General features: G+C 31.9%; 1 protein-coding gene across 2 annotated transcripts in view; it reads left to right on the top strand.

The window, feature by feature from the left end:
- The first annotated feature begins 11,927 nt into the window (after positions 1-11,927).
- Positions 11,928-17,408, top strand: part of SAMSN1 (SAM domain, SH3 domain and nuclear localization signals 1) — a 47,987-nt gene continuing 42,506 nt past the window's right edge. The window contains exon 1 of one of the 2 annotated variants that reach the window (XM_016152015.2): positions 11,928-12,091. In XM_016152015.2, coding sequence (XP_016007501.1) covers positions 12,035-12,091 — 57 coding nt within the window. In that variant the 5' untranslated portion in view covers positions 11,928-12,034. The remainder of the gene's footprint in view (positions 12,092-17,408) is intronic. The other variant, XM_016152013.2, reaches the window with a different exon arrangement.

The following is a 17,408-nucleotide window of genomic DNA, read 5'->3' as shown; positions in this document are numbered from 1 at the left end:
AGAAGCTCTTCCACTACTTTTTGTATTAAAAGGAAAGGACAGAATTCTACCTAAATGAACACAAACTTATATACACACACATATACACAGATGTGTATATGTGTGTGTATATATGTAATGTCCTATATATACACAATCACATATATATGTGTGCATATATATGTGATTGTGTATATATAGGACATTACAAAATCTGATTTTGCTGTGGAAATAGATTTAGATTAAAAATCCACCACAATTATATTCTATTCATTTCTTTTGAATTTAAAATAATTTGTAATTAAAATATTTTATTTTATAATTATATTGTAGTCAAAGGTGAGGAGATAAAGATCTCGTAAGGAATTTTGATTGTTTAAATAAATAAGCTATACAATTACTATCTCTTATAGCTTTACAGCTTTAGCATAGTTTCAAATGGTAAAGTCTGAAAAATAATCTGGTCACTCTTGAATCTACTATAAATATCTCTGATGAGTGAAGGTAAAAAGAAAATAGAAATAATTTTGGTCTTCCTGTTTAAGAATAGCTTTTCTGGGGAAAAGAGTTTATTTATATCTCTTCAGCAATATTTTGTTAATTACATATTTCTTTAGTAGGTAAAGACAATAATCATGGTCTACTGATCAGCGCAGTCTACCTTCCTCTTATGCTTCTGGAGAAAGAAGTATGATTAAGCACGGGATTTTAATAGTACATGTGAAGTGTACTGTGTTCAGATAAAAGTTAATTAAAAAAACACGCAAAATTAGTTCAATTTGTTCTGTCAGTATTGTACTATGAACAAAATTTTCTTTCAGCCTAATGAGATATGATTCAGGTAGTACTGACCTGTATTCTTAGTTTAAAAATTACTTTGAAGATTTTTAATGATACTATAAGCTTTATTATAACTTTATACTATCTATAAAGAATGAAAAAGTAAACTATTTCACAGGATACTGTATTTCTGTGCTTGTAAGAAGAATCCGAAAATGTGGAGAGAGCACAATTACTTAAACGTGAGGATGAGCTTCCATGGAAACACTTCATGTTTGTGTCCTGCCTTCTTCCTGTTGTGTCACACCAGTAGCCATGTCAACAACAACAACAACAAAAAATCTTAAAAATTGTAAGGTAGAATTGGTGCTGACAAAGATCAGTTTTATGCAATTAGCTATACTCTCCATATAATTAAGAGTTTAGCAATTAAGATAAGGTGAAGAGATGCAAATATTTTAAAAGGCAGAGTAAAAGAAAAGTCAGAGGTGATAAGAATGTGAAGAAATATAATTGACAAAACTAGACTGCTTAAATATAGTATATTATTCATGTACATTTACCAAAAAGACACAAACCCATAGAGACAAAGTCATTTGATGAAAGAATAGGAGAAGAAATGTCAACTAGTGTTTGGGATGATGGAAGGTGAGTGGAAGACTAGAGTAAGTGGCAATCTCTTGCAAGTGGAAATCTGCAGAAAATGATGCTGCAGTTAAGTGAGTCATTGTGAACTGAATTCTCCCTGAGAGTCTCAGCATTGGAAGGCTATAAGAAAGCTACTCTCTCTCCCTCACAGCTGCCCTGGGGCATGGGAGGATTATTACCTGAAAAACCTGAATGATCTCAGAAAATAGGATCTCAGAAAATAGACATTTGAAGAAAGCCTGACAGATAAAAGACAGATCAAAGCAAAAAGAAAAGAAAATCAGAAAGCAACAAAGGCAATGAAAGGGACAGAAGAAAAATCATAATAATTATAACAATAAACTCAAAAAGAAAAGAGAACATATTTCATGTATTTATTTAGTTCTTAGTGTTTAGTATATGTCAGACACTTTTTATAAGAGTGTCTTATTTAATCATCATAGAAACCACTTTGAGGTAGGCACTACTCTCCTATTCATTTTATAGAAAGGCTAAATAACATGCCAAGGACATGTTATTTAGTATCATACTATATGTAATTCTTTTGGGAAGTGTTTATTTTTTTAAATTTAATATTATATTTCTAAGATTCATCCATATTGCTGCATGTCAATTGATTTCATTAATTTTTATTGCTTTATTTGAAAACCAGAATGTTACAAAAAGAGAATAATCAGAAAGAACTTTTGTAAAATAAAATATTATTAAAATAGTTTTAGAATAATTGGAAAAAGTAATAGAATTTTCTAGAAAAACACAACAAAAATGTTTATAAAATGGTAGAAAACAAAAATATAATAAAATGAGACTATCAATCCAGGATGTCTAATATTGAGCTACACAGATTTCCAGAAAGAGAGAACAAAGAAGGAGAAATGAAGAATTAATCAAAGAAATATAGGTTATATGAAAAAAAAGAGACCTATATCAAGGATAAAAGGGAGAGAGAGAGAGAGAGACAGAGACAGAGAGACAGACGGAAAGCCCATATCAAATAAACCAGGAATCACAATGGCATTAGACTTCTCAGCAACAACTCTGGAAGGTGGAAGACAATAGAGAGACCTTCTAAATTCTGAGGGATAATGAGGCTAGAATTCTATTTTAAGTCAAAACAGCATTCAAATATGAAGGGTCTATAAGAACTTAGAACATTTCTATTAGGCAGTATGTTTCTGCAAACGAGAGAGTAGATAAAAAAGATGATGTGAGACTCAATCAAGTCAGAAATGATCTAAACCAAGAGAAGGTTGAGAAATTCCATTTCAGCCTCAGCACTACATACTTAGAGAATAACTAAACCACATTTTAACAAAGAAAAAATAAATCTGAAATGTTTGAGCATTAGAAATAATAAAAATAATGTCTGAATTTAAACATTCAAAACAAATAAGTTGATAGAATCGTTGGGGCATTTATTTGGGATATATTAGCAACACATAGGGAACCAATGATAAAAAGAAAGACAATTATGAACTCTAAAAATGGACAACAACCACTATTGAAATCAAACTCCCAAAAAACAGAAGTCATGGACAGAATGGCTTCACAGTTGAATTTTACCAAACATTCAAGGAAGAATTAACACCTATCCTTCTCATACTATTCTAAAAAACTCAAGGAGAGAGAAGTCTCCCAAACTCATTTTATGAGGCTACCATTACCCTGATTCTAAAACGTGAAAAAGGTGTTACAAATATATATATGTATATGTATGTATATATAGGCTGCTATCCCTGATAAATATAGATACAAAAATCCTCTACAAATATTCAAAAACCAAATTGAGTAATACATTAAAAATATACACCATGGTCCATCCAATTGGATTTATTCCTAGGATGCAAGGCTGGTTCAATATTTGCAAATCAATTAATGTGATACGCTACATTAACAAAATGAAAGGTAAAAATTATATAATTATATCCATAGATGCAAAAAATAGCATTCAACGAAATCCAACATCCATTTATAATAAAAACTCAGCAAAGTGGGAATGGAGGGAATATACATCAACATAATAAAAGCTATATATAATTAATCTACAGTTAACATAATACTTAATGGGGAAAAGTTAAAAGCATTTTCCTTAAGATCAGAAATAAGACAAGGATGTTCACCACTTTTATTCAACATAGTATTGGAAGTCTTCACTATAGTAATCAGACAAGAAAGAGAAACAAAGGACATCCAAATTGGAAAGGAAGAAGTAAAACTGTCATTATTTGCAGATTACATGATATTATATATACATAGAACCCTAAAGATTCCAACAAAAAAATTGTCAAAACTCATAATGAAATCAGTAAAGTAGCAGCATACAAAATTAATATTCAGAAGTTGGTTGCATTTTTATATACCAATGATGAACTATCAGAAATAGAAATTAAGAAAACAATATCATTTACAGTTGCATCTAAAACAATAAAAGACCTAGGAATAAATTTAACCAAAGAGGTAATAGACCTAAACTTGGAAAATTATAAGTCATTGAAAAAAAAAAATTGAAGAAAATACAAATAAATGGAAATATATACCATGCTCATGGATAAGAAGAATCAACATTGTTAAAATAGCCATACTACCCAAAGCAGTCTATAGATTCAACTCAATCCCTATCAAAATACCAATGGCATTTTTCAGAGAATTAAAACAAATAATCCAAAAATTTACATGGAACCATAAAAGATTCTGAATAGCCACGGCAATCTTGAGAAAAAAGAACAAAGTTGTAGATATCACACTACCTGATATCAAACTATTCTACAAGTCTACAACAATCAAAACATTATGGTACTGGCATGAAAACAGATACATAGATCAAAGGAAAAGAATAGAGAGCCAAGACATAAATCCGTGCCTATTCTCTCATTTAATATATGACAAAGGAGACAAGAATATACAATTGGATAAAGAAATTCTCTTCAATAAATGGTATTAGGAAAACTGGACAGATATATGCAAAAAAAAATTAAATTAGACCACCTTCTTACGCCATATACAAGAATAAAATCAAAATGGGTTAAAGACTTAAATGTGAGACCCATAAAAATTCTAGAAGAAAATATAGGCAGTAAACTTTCTGACTTTGCTCTTAGTAATTTTTTTTTTTTTTTTTTTTTGCTGATATATCTCCTTGGGCAAAGGAAACAAAAGAAAAAAATAAACAAATGGGAGGATATCAAACTAAGAAGTTTTTGCAAAGCAAAAGAAACCATCAACAAAACAAAAAGACAACCTACTGAATGGGAGAAGATATTTGCCTATGATACACCTAATAAAGAGTTAATATACAAAATTTATAAAGAATTCATACAACACTAAAAACAAATAAACCAATCACAAAATAGGCAGAAGACTTGAATATTTCTCCAAAGAGGAAATATAGATGGCCAATAGACACGAATACATGCTCAAGGTCAATAATCATAGAGAAATGGGAATTAAAACCACAATGAGATATCACCTGACACCTGTCAGAATGGTTATCACTAATAAATCAAAAAAACAACAAGTATTGGTGAGGATGTGCAAAAAGGAAACCCCTGTACACTGTTAAAGGAATTGCAAATTGGTGCAGCCACTACAGAAAACAGTTTAGAGGTTTCTCAAAACATTAAAAAACAGAACTACTTTTTGTACTTCTGAGTGTTTATCCAAAGAAAACCAAAATATTAATTCATAAAGATTTACTCACCCCAATGTTCACTGTGGTGCTATTAATGATAGCCAAGATATGGAAGCAACCTAAGTGCTCATCAATAGATGAGTGGATAAAAAAATGAAATTCTACCATTTGCAACAACATGGAAGGACCTAGAGGGTATTATACTGCGTGAAATAAGTCAGACATAGAAAGACAAACACCATATGATTTCACTTATATGAGGAATCTAAGGACAAAAGAAATGAACAAATGAAATGAAAACAGACTCCCAGATACAGAGAACAAACTTGTGATTGCCATAGGGGGAGACAATGGTGGCAGGGCAAAAAAGATGAAGAGGTGAAGAAGTACAAATCAGTAGTTATAAAACAGTCATGAGGATGTGGGGTACAACATAGGGAATATAGTCAATAATATTGTAATAACTGTATAGTACCAGATGGGTGGTAGAGTAATCAGGGGGATTGCTTCATAAATTATATAAATGCCTTACCATTGTGCTGTACGGCTGAACTAATAAAAAATGGACAACAAAGGAAATATAAGCACAATTTGACTTATCTGTGAACAATATTTACAAAATAATAGTGATTAATTGTTTAACTAAATAATTATAAGGGAGTTGGGAATGAAAAGAGTACAGAATGCTCGAGAACAAAAAAAAAGGAATCAATAGATAATATCTAATAATAAATAAAGAAATTATGAGCCTATCATATAGGAAAATAAATCTAACCAATGAGAAAATTGGTTTTAATACTGAAGAAATAAAAAAAAAAAAAAGAATTGAAATAACTCAGGGAGTAGAACAGAATGTGATAGGGAGCTTCTTTTCTTTAATCTTTTAGGATGCGCATTTTAATTTTTATTAAAGTTAAAATGATATTTAGAAATGAAGAAGGGGAAAGTATTATAGAAATGTGAAGATTGTGGCCTTAATTTGGATGTGACATTAAGGCAAGCAAAAACTGGTAAAATTAATATTCAAAGGTTGAAAATAATAAATATGTTTCAGAAACATAAATTGGGGAGCTATAGCTCTAGGTCAAGAAGAAAATAGAATATGCTTATGGTAATAACTTCATAGATTATATTAGTTCATAGATTGATATCAAAAAATCATCAGCAGGGAACTTCAGAACGTAAGGAATTTCATCAAGTATGGACAAGTCTAATTTGTGATCTTACCTTGATTTTTATAAGCATGAAATTCAAGAGAGTGATTATTTAAAATAGCATTGAGGGGCTCTTGACTCTTCTTAGGATTGTAAAAAGGTTTCTTAAGTTGGAGAAGAGAAGTTAAGTGGTAGCAGGTTTGTCCCTGTGGTGCTGAGTCTTAATTAAAGAAGAGGCTTCTAGATTATTTGCAGACTACCTGGTTTCAAATTTTTATATACATGTAATGATTGAAACATTCTTTCCCATCAGTAACTCAACATTACCCTCCACCCAGCCCTTACCAATTCCTGACTTAAATAAATCACTCCCATTTTATGCCAAGTCTTTAGGTATGCCAAAGCACAGCTATGACATAGAGTGATGTTTATGACCTGAGGTTTTGGGTTAAATCTGACTCCACCACTTCCCAGTTGCACAAACTGTACACATTACCTAACCTCACTTAGAAGTTAAAGATGATAACATTAGGACTGGCTCACGGAGATTTTGTAAAGATTACATGGGAAATATGTATAAAGCATGCACCACACTGTCGGACATGTAATAAGCACTCAAAAATGATAACAATTACTTTTATTAACTTTGAGAATAAGATTACTTCAAGAATATTGTAACTTTTAATCATAATGGATGAAATTTTGTCATTACTTATTATGGCAATGAAACCGTACATATTCATGATTTATTGAAATAATCTGAGTAATTTGTATTTATTTTGAACTTAATCAGCTCTCCTAATTGTTTTAGTCACGGTTGAACTGGTATTCTTCATTTTTTTGTTTACTAAATTTTCTCTTACATTGTTTTCAAACATCTTGCCATGTATGGATGCAACCTAAGAAGTTCTTTGTTTTTTTTCTAGTTTCCTCCTATATAATTCTTCAGGTTCACGATTAATCCTAGACAATTTGTCCTTTTTATTGATCTCAATTCTCTGTTTCCTCTACAACTAAGATTATGAGATAATATGCTGCATCATCTCTGTAGGAATTTAAAATAAGAAGTAATGTTGCAGGGCCAGGCTCTCTCCCGAGAGGCTTCCCAAGATATCTAGGGCCTGGACAGCAGTTCTCTTTCAGAAGCATAATGTTTTGAGCACACCAAAAGCTGATCATTTTTTGGGACACACTCTAATTATCACCATGGCAATTTAGTAAGTTATAGTTAGAAATAGCAATAATAGGATTTCAGGGGCTTGATATCCATATAAACAATGCATTCTCCTGAAAACAGAACTACTTAAGAACAGATGTCATCATTAGAAAGTTACTGTAGAGCTTAGAATGAAAACAAAACAAGTAGTTTGACATATTCACTGTTTAATGAAATCCAGCTTAAATTGCTTGATGATGAATCATTTTGTGAGGAGAATTAAGATGCTAAAAGTTCACTGAAGCTCACTCTTTCTTGAACTCAGCAGCTTGAGTTGATACAACCAATATTTGCTCCTGTTACTCTCCTTTTTCTGTGTAAGGCAGAGTGAATTAAGAACCCCCTCCCCGCCACACCCACATTCCCAAGTGATTTGGGCATCACCCCTGTTACTGTTAGTGAGTGTATGGCAAGTCTACAGTAAAGTTCAGGCAAAGCACCACACCACAAAGAGAAATTAGTAGATAAAATATGAATTTCTTATGTAGACTTGATATAAGTTCTTGTAAGAAAATTAATTACTGTGATAGATATGCTTTAATTTCAAGCCTTGTTGGGAAAAACAAACTTCAATAACCCCATCTTCTTTACATACCCTGTTAGTGGGGACAGAATTTTCTCTTCTTCCAATCTTCTCAAAATTTAAGCTCATCACTTCCTAAAGCAGGTCACTGGGACAAAGCACACACACCCATACAAAACTGTAAGACTTTTCAAATAAAACATTAGAAGGGATTTCTAGAGTTTGAAGAAGGGGCTGGGCCCCTTATTGAAAAGGATTAGTAAATAGAGACTCCAGAGACAGAGAATGCGTAAAATGACTTCAGAGACCTAAGAAATACAAGAGATTCACAAGAAAGCCACCATCCCCCAAATCTCTTCACTCCCACTGTAGGCTTGGGAGAATATCTGTCCCACTGTTTCTCTATAAACTCCCACATCTAAACAAGGAGGTGTTTAATCTACCATATGATAAGAATAAGCTAGATATCTAGAAGAGGGACAATGCCCAACATGTCGTATACGGCCCTATGGTTTTGAAAGTAATATATGAGTTATTGAGTATAGAACTACTCAGAACTTCCAGTGTGTATTTGCTTCAAAGAAATCCTGAGTAGAGTTAGATTTGTATAATAATCTAGGATCTCCAGCAAGCCATAAGCAGGCAAGACCACAATACCCCCACTGGACTTCTTTCTTTACAATTCTCTTCCCCATTCTGTAGAGAGAAGCTTGCTCTGAGGGGCCAGAGAAAAGACAGGAACTATCAAGGTTAAGATGCTTTTATGATCTACTCTTTTCTTTATCATAAATGACTAAATTCTGTAGATGTATATACAGAATACAATCCTTCCTTTTTCTATAATAATTATATCAAACATTAATTTCAGAATGGTACTCCATGATAACAATCTTATTTCCTTTGTTTTTTAAGTTCTTGGAAGGTATCTATCTCTTTTCTTTCCTTCCCCAACAATGCATTTGGGGTGTAGTCAGAAGTATTTTAGGTCATAGTTACTAAAATAGCTTTGGTCATGGCTGCCCCAAAAGCAATATATGGAAGCATTAGATTTACTGTGACCACGTCTACACGCTGGAGAAGGTGTAAATATTAAAGCAGCATGGAAATTCTAGTCCTATTTTTAAAGATTTGTTTGGAAAATCTTCCATCAAGTGAACAACATACATTAGGATTAATCTAAACATTACTATTAAATATTATTATTCGATTTGATGGCAGAAAGCAAAGAGATATTGATGGATGTCATCAAGCACTCGAGATGTCAGAATCAGGAGGGGGGGGAAGAGGAGAAGTAAATGTAGTAAAAAGGGATGGTGAACACACAATGCCTTACTGTTGAATTGTACAACTGAAACTTACTGGGTCTCATTAACCAATGTCGCCATAATAAAAAATAATGATTAATTAAATGTAAATAATAATTAATTAAAAATAATAAATAAAATAAAATAGGAAACCTCAAAAAAAAAGATGTCAAAATCAAAAACATCAGATAGCATTTTCTCATATCTATACTTTTCTGATACCTATATTTGAATTTCATAATTCATGTTTTAGAAATCTACCAATAAATATTTGTTGGCTTCTTTTATGTCTCATTTAACATTCACATTTTACCCTAGCAGCTATGATTTGATTGGAACTTCTTTAAAGTTTTGATTCACCTCTATGACGCACATGTATGCCACAAAGTCCCAATCTTGTTTCACTCTGCCTGGCTCAGAAGATCATTTAGGTAATGTGTAAAAACAGTACACCGAGACTTAGCTCTTTTGCAATTTCCCTGTTTCGGAACATGTCTTAAGCAACATGTGGCTTAGTGGTCGAATCATGATAGGGAGTAGGTGTACTCAAAACTGACTCTATTTACCCAATTCCTGTTCTGTCTCCCTTAAACTTTTGAATTTGCTGGATCATTCTGGGTTACTTATTAAATATCTTGGTGGCCCCAGAATTTCATAAATAGATAATTGATAAAAATAATTTCTTTCTTGTTACTTGAAATATTTAGAGGACCAAGGAGTTTAATACAGATTGTAATAAGACTTCAAATGTCATATCTGTCTTTTAATCTCCAGAAAACATTATTCAATAAGAGAAGTTTATAAAATTGTTTCTCTCATCTGTAATTCTGAAGGAAAAGATTTCAGTTTTATTTACATTTTAAATATTTCTTACAGTGTTAATGATGGTAAAATGACTAGAGATCATAAATTGAGATTTTCAAAAACTGATTGTGTAACATTTTTTAAACTGCATGTAATCCAGCTTAGTCACCATAAACGTGAGTATTCTCTATTGTAGAAATAAAATGTATAGCAAACACCATCGCAAACATAACTATTTGAGGTTTGCCTCTTTAAGATCCACAAACGTTACTTGGCATTAAACATTATTTAAATGAATCAAATAATAAGAATGTTCTTTATTGGTATTTCTTTTTACCTTCACCAAAACCCTCTCATGTAGTAATCAACATTATCATTTCCATATTATTGACTGAACTCCACAACTGAATTTAATTTCTATTCACATATAAAGAAATAGTGACATGGAGGATGCAGATATTTCAGTTAAGAAATATATTTTTTCATGACTTTCAAGTTTTGAGGAAGAACAACATTTTTACTTAGGCCATTGACTGAAACTGAACCCAAACAGAAAGTTTGAAAGAAGGCATATTTCAACGGAATTACCCAACTCAAAGTCCTGAGGTGTTTCAATATTACCTGTTGTGTCATTATTTTGAAAATACCAGCCCGATAATTCTTGAAAATATAATTCTGCTCTTAATATCCTCTAGAAGCATACTAACCATAATCTTGATAAGTGTAGTCCTTCAATTCTATTATAGAACGAAAGCAATTTTTTAGCTAGTCAAGAGGCTTGATAAACTGTCAGACAGAACAAAATAGACCCTCAATTCAATACCTGTGAAATTAACCAGTATAATCTGAATACGAGAACTGGGTCTCAGGGAGGAGGGCCTTAGAGATGATTGGGAAATAGAGTCAATTGATTTGTTATCTAGAGAAGCTGTTCTTTAAGAATACGGCACGACTGCTTTACAACACATCGGTTTTGTAAACAGAAATCTAGGTCGATTTCCTTAACAATCCTGTTTTAGTAGAACTAGAGTTTCAGACATTTCATAGTCTTTCTTTGACAAATTCCTAATTAACAAGAAAACTTGAATTTCTTGCTTTTACTTCCTAGGTGTCTTGGTTTTGACATTATAATAAAAATGTTAAACCCTTTAGTTTGAGGAAGAAAGTCTTTCTAAGCATGTTAGCTCTATTCCAGGCCTATTAAATAGAAATTCTGGATGCTTCATTTGAAGGTACCATTGATTCATTGGATCGTCAATGGAACAAAAATTATCAGTATATGGCACCGTAGTTTGTAGTAGAAAAACGTCTTGTTCATTGAGTGTTCTGTTTAATAGATTTCCATATTAATCAGAGGTTTTTTACAACACAGTAACATGTTTTAAAAATAACAATATGCATAATCACTTATTTCTGGAATCATATTCCCAATTATATTTATATAAATTTCAGCCATGCTCAATTGTAAGTAAATGTACATATTCTTTAAATACAATTAGTATTGTATAAAGTCTAGTTTATTTCATCTAACAAAATTTACCTAGAAATGTAAAATTGACTATCCTTTTTAGAAAACTAAAAAGCCCACATCTCATTTCATTTTATTTATTGCCTCGGATGTTTTCTTCCCTCTACCTATAGAATGTGTTATAGATTTTTATTTTTATATAAACTAAAAACATGAGTTTTATTTTGAAATCTTTATGACTCTTATGATAATTGCAGGCATATCAAAGTGTGAAATTTAGGAATTTGCCTCATAGAATAGAGCAGAGACAGAACACTAAAGAGTTACCAAAGAATTACTACAAAAAAAAAAAAGCCAAAAAACGTTACCCATGTAGATATGAAGTCATATCCTGACAAAAGAAGGAAGTGGCAGGTCACAGGGCTCAAAATTATTTACTGCTGTACATCTTAGACAGCACACTGTAGACTGTCCTCAGTTGTTTCTGAAACAACAGAAAGTGCACTCACTTGGAATAGGCTGAATTCAAAATGTTGAAAAGAAAACCATCCAATGCTTCAGAGAAGGAGAAACATCAAAAACCAAAGGTAAGATAATTTCATACGTAGTCAACAAAACTAAACCATTTAATAGAATGCACACACACATTGTTCTTATCCGTCGGTCATAAATAAATTCACTCAGAGGGTTGAATGCCTCGTGGCAGGTATAGAAAAAATTAAATTACAGATTAGTTGCTAAGTAATATCAGACAGTTATTATCTTTGTAATTTTATCTTATAGTGCATATTTGATCATTTACATCTGTAACTGAACTTTGAGCTCAGATTATCAACTTCATGAAATCAATTTGGTGGTCTCTGTTTGAAAGGTTGATATTATAAAATCTTCTTGCACATTTTAAATGACCATAAAGTTATCAATATCTATTTAACCATCTACTGAATGCAATTTATCTCTTAAGTGCTCAGCTATTCACAATGCATTTAATTACGAGAAGGTTGTAAAGTGGATACTTTCGTTATATGTTTTTTTCATTTTTTATATTAAAATATGGTAGCATAAAAAAAATATGGCATTTTTTCATTCTATTTTTCTCTTGAACTAACAACATTACCAAGGAGAAGATTGGCTTGTGTTTTGGAAAGCATCGAAATCATGTAAATTGGTAGATTTATCAAATTGATTCTATTTGGAATGTTAGTCTAGTCTTCGTCTTGACAATAATTGCTCCTTAAAAGAAATAAGGCACAAGATAACAAACTGCAGATACTGTTTTAGAAGTCTTAATCAGTTCTTAATTTGTGAAATACTGGTAGAGAGAATTTCTCTAATACTTGTACATTTCTTGAGTTTCTTAGGTAAATAATATTTTTAGTCTGTGAATAAACAATAGCTGACATCAAATATCTTTTTAAAGGACTGATTTATTATCTATTATGGGTCCTTTTTTGCTTACCACCCATTCTGAGAGAAAAGAGTTGGGAATGGATTGTGAACTTTTGAATCAATGCGGCATTTGAACAATGGCCAATATTTTAAAACTTTTCAAGCTACAGGAAACTTCTCTGAAGGAAACTAAAAATAAATAATTTCCAATCTTTGGAAACTAAGAATAAATTATTTTTAATATTAATTCTTTCTGATACAAAGATCGCTAAAGGATAGACAAGCATTTTTAGTTAAAAATATAGCTGGATAAATTTTGTTGTGAATAAATTCTCATTTTCTTGAGATGGATGATTTTATACTATATAATTTTTATATTAATTTATTTTCCAATTATAGGTGACACACCGTATTGTATTCATTTCAGGTGTACAACATAGTTATTAGACATTTATATACCTTATAAAGTGATCATCCTAATAGGTCTAGTACCCACCTGGCATTATACAATATTATTGACTGTATTCCCTATGCTCTACCTTACATCCCCATAACTATTTTTATTATTGGCAATTTATATTTCTTAATCCCTTTCGCCTTTTACCCATCCCTTCACTCCCCTCCCATTTGGCAGCTATCAATTTTTTCTCTGTATCTATGAATTTGTTTCTGTTTTGTTTGTTCATTTATTTTGCTTTTTAGATTCCACATATAAGCGAAATCATGTGCTATTTGTCTTTCTCTGTCTTATTTCGTTTAGCATAGTATCTTCTAGGTCTATCCATGTTGTAAATGCTAAGATTCATTTTTTTCATGGCTGAGAAATAGACATTTTATATATGTACCACATTATTACTTTATCCACTCTATATGAATTTAAAGAGGTATATAGGTGTACACATACAAGAGTTTTTCAACATTCCAGGTCAACTAAATCATTTCCTTTAAATACAAAAGTGATATTTTCCCAATTATTATAATTATGTCTTTGAAACATTTATTTTACTGGATAATTTTCTTGTGTATTTTATGGGAAAAGAGTAAAATCTATAAAGGATAGCAGAGGTGGATGTCATGATGATCTCTACAAATAAATAGGTAGTATAAGGGGGAGTGCAAATCCCTTCGTCTGCTGGAAGGAAACGTGGAGCTTGTGTCTAGAAAGATAGAATAGAACCATGATGAAATCAGTCGGATATATAGGGAATCACTGTCTACGTTGATTAACTACATACCGGACAATAGTTCACTTCTCTTGACTCAGAAACATACACTCCTTGTGTTATATTATTTCAGAATTTCTGAGAGAGATTTCCTTGTGTTTTATTTTAAATTTAAAGTAGGTAATGAGCACCATTAAAAATGATGAAAATATTATTTATTCGTCCAGTTCATGTTAACTCATGAATGTTATATACTTTCATTATTCCTGGAAGCAAGTTTATTAGTGTATACATAAGAAAGTTTGTACATATGTGTATAAATACAATTAATTCATTTTTAAGTTTCATTTTAAGAAGAATGTCAATACAGCAACTGTGTAAGAATCCCTAGAGAGGGCTATCATTACTTACCAGTAGACCTTTTTTCCAGGTCATGGAATATGGTAGAAACTTAGAAAATAGAAAAGGAATAAACTTTACTAATGAAATTCTTAAACTGAACAAATTGGCTTTTCTTTGGCTGGGATTAATGATCTGTGTTAATAAATTTTTACTAAGGTTTTTCTTTGAGTAAAAGAGATTCAAATACCACTATTATAAAGGGAAACATTGTAATAATGGCAGTTCTAGAAATAGCTTTTTTTTTTTTTACCATTTTTTAAAACCTAAAGCGCATAGTAAATGAGACACCATTAGTGTCACAGATGCTAATTTTCACTAGCAATGACTGAAGTGGCATTCTTTCCCATTTGCATTTGATCCTAGCAATGATGAGAGGTGATGAGTTGATTATGAGCTGTTTTCACTGCACTGCCCGCTGTGCAAATTTATGCTCCTAGACAAGAATGACACATAGTTGTGGCATTAAAGAGCTTTTTTTTCTTTGCTTTTCCTATCAAGACTGTTAAGATACATTTTAACTCTTATCTGACCAACTATAAGAAAAAAAGAAGTGGTTACATGCACTGATACTTTAGGCCAGGCATTTGCACGAGGGGCTTCTAAAAAAAAGTTTCCCCCAATTTACAGGAAAGAAAACAGTCCTATAGATGTGAAATATTTTACCTAAGTTATCACAGCTATTAAAAAAAAAATTGGGGATTATATGGGAGTTTTTTTTTTTTTTTTTTCTAAATCTGTGGGTTTCCACCCTACTACTTCTTTTAGCTTCTTCATCTGTGGTATAATTTTCTGACTTCAATTGATATGAATTTAGTTGAATGTTTTGGTTTTTCAGACAAATTGATATCAAATAAAATATGTAATATACATTGTAGGTAATATTTTAAATTCACTTTTCCTATTTAAAAAGTAGTGGGTGTAAATAAATGTTTATTTTTACTCTTGATTATCACTCTCCTCTGCATCCAGAAAATGCTCTCAAGAAGTTTTCTTCATTTATGTATTTAGTTAGTATTTATTCTATATTTGTTTCCCAAGAAATATTTAAAGTTAATTATAATGCAAACCTAAAACTAAGTAAGACAAGTCAGGAGAAAACAAAGTACAGACCATGATAAAAAGTGGCACAGGGCCATTCAGGTTGAGTAGAATATGGATATAAATACTTGCTCCTCAGTGCGGTCCTACAGACTAGCAAGAGAGGCATCCCAAGAGTTTGTTAGAAATCAGACTATACAGAGGAGTTTGGTGAACACTTTAAAGTTTGGAAATAATGTCCATATTGATGGTTCTCAATCTAGGTTGCACATGTGAATCACTGAAGGGCTTTAAGAGATATTAATGATTTGGTTCCATCTTCAAATGTTCTGATCTATCTCATACAGAATATGTCTGACCATCAAGAACTTTTAAAGTTTCCCAATCTGGAGCCATTTTTTTTCCTACTAATCTTTTCAAAAGATTTAGAAGTTAATTCATTAACCCATTCAGTTATCCATTCATTCCTCAAAGTAACAAATATCTGAGTGCCTACTATGAACAATAGAGACCACATGCTGGGAATATAGTGGTAATATAACAAAGATCCCTGCCCTGATAGGATTTACACTTACTAGGAATGACAGACAATAAACAAGATAAATATGTTAAATATATAGCATGCTAAGTATTGATAAATGCTAAGAAGGGAAGGAGAGATATGAAATACAAGGAACTAGAGAAGAATGAGACAGGTGAAAAAGGACCTGAAGTAAATGGAGGAGCTGGCCATGAGGTTAGCTAAGGAAACTGTATTCCAGGTAGAGGGAAGAGTAATCCCAGAAGCCTTGGTGTGTGAGTCCCTGGTGTGTACAGGAAACAATGAAGCAGAGTATGCAAGGGGAGGAGCAGTCACACAGAGCCAGGTCATGGAAGGCCTTCTAGGTCATTATAAGGATTTTAGCTAGTATTGACAGATTGTTTGAAGAAAAGAGAAGGATCTGGCTTAAGTTTTAGTGGGTTTATTCTGTCTTTGGTATTTCAAATACACTGAAAGGAGTGAGGGAGGAAGCAGGGAGATGAGACCCATTAGGAGGTTAATATAAAAACTAGGAAAGAGATGATGGTGGGTATTGAGAGATGGATTTGAGATCTATTTGTACTTATTGTACACATTTGAATATGTGTAAGAAACTTACTACATGTGCTTGAAAGATGGTAAACAGAAAGGCTGCCACAGCCCTGTTCTGCCCCTGCTTTTAGCTGTCCTTATCCCAAGGGGAAACACCCTCATTCTCTGCTCAAGGCTACCAGAAATTCACCCCCAAAATGATGCACCACTTTCTAATGGTTTCTGCTTGTTTCTTCAAAATACATTTTTTAATTGGATTTAATTTTAATTTCTAGGTCACCTAAAATCAGAAGAGATGAACTAATAATAATTTTCTCATTTCTCCATGTTTATTTTAAAGAGTTAAATAATTTAGTCTTAAAAACTCCTTTCCAAAAAAAGCACTAATTCATTTTAGCTTTTCTACAGTACAGAATATAAAACTATAATAAGTTTTTTGTTTTGTTTTGTTTTGTTGTATTGTTTTGTTTTGTTTGTGCAAGCAAGTAGCAAAAGGTTTGAGGCCAAGTAGATTGGTTATACTTGAAAAACAAACAAATAAAAAACAGTGCTCAGACATATCCAGAAGGTTCAGGAGACAAACCATTGAGAGAAATGATGAAAGTGTAGACTCCCCATTGGAAATTTGGATATTATATTCTAGAGAGAGTATAAAATCTGGATTTGTTAAAAATCAATTTAATGAGACATTTCTTTACTCTTTTCTTTCTTGCTTTAGTGATAAAGGGTGTCATTATCCCTGCAGATGTGTGTGTGTGTGTGTGTGTGTGTGTGTTAATGGAATTAAATCCATACTCTACATATTTAAGTTTCCAAATTTAGCATTACCAAACTAATCCA

This window comes from Rousettus aegyptiacus, unplaced genomic scaffold (genome assembly GCF_014176215.1).
Source record: "Rousettus aegyptiacus isolate mRouAeg1 unplaced genomic scaffold, mRouAeg1.p scaffold_m13_p_4, whole genome shotgun sequence".
Lineage (NCBI taxonomy): Eukaryota > Metazoa > Chordata > Mammalia > Chiroptera > Pteropodidae > Rousettus > Rousettus aegyptiacus.
The sequence above is the reverse complement of the archived record's forward strand: the minus strand, read 5'-3'. Positions and strand labels throughout refer to the sequence as shown.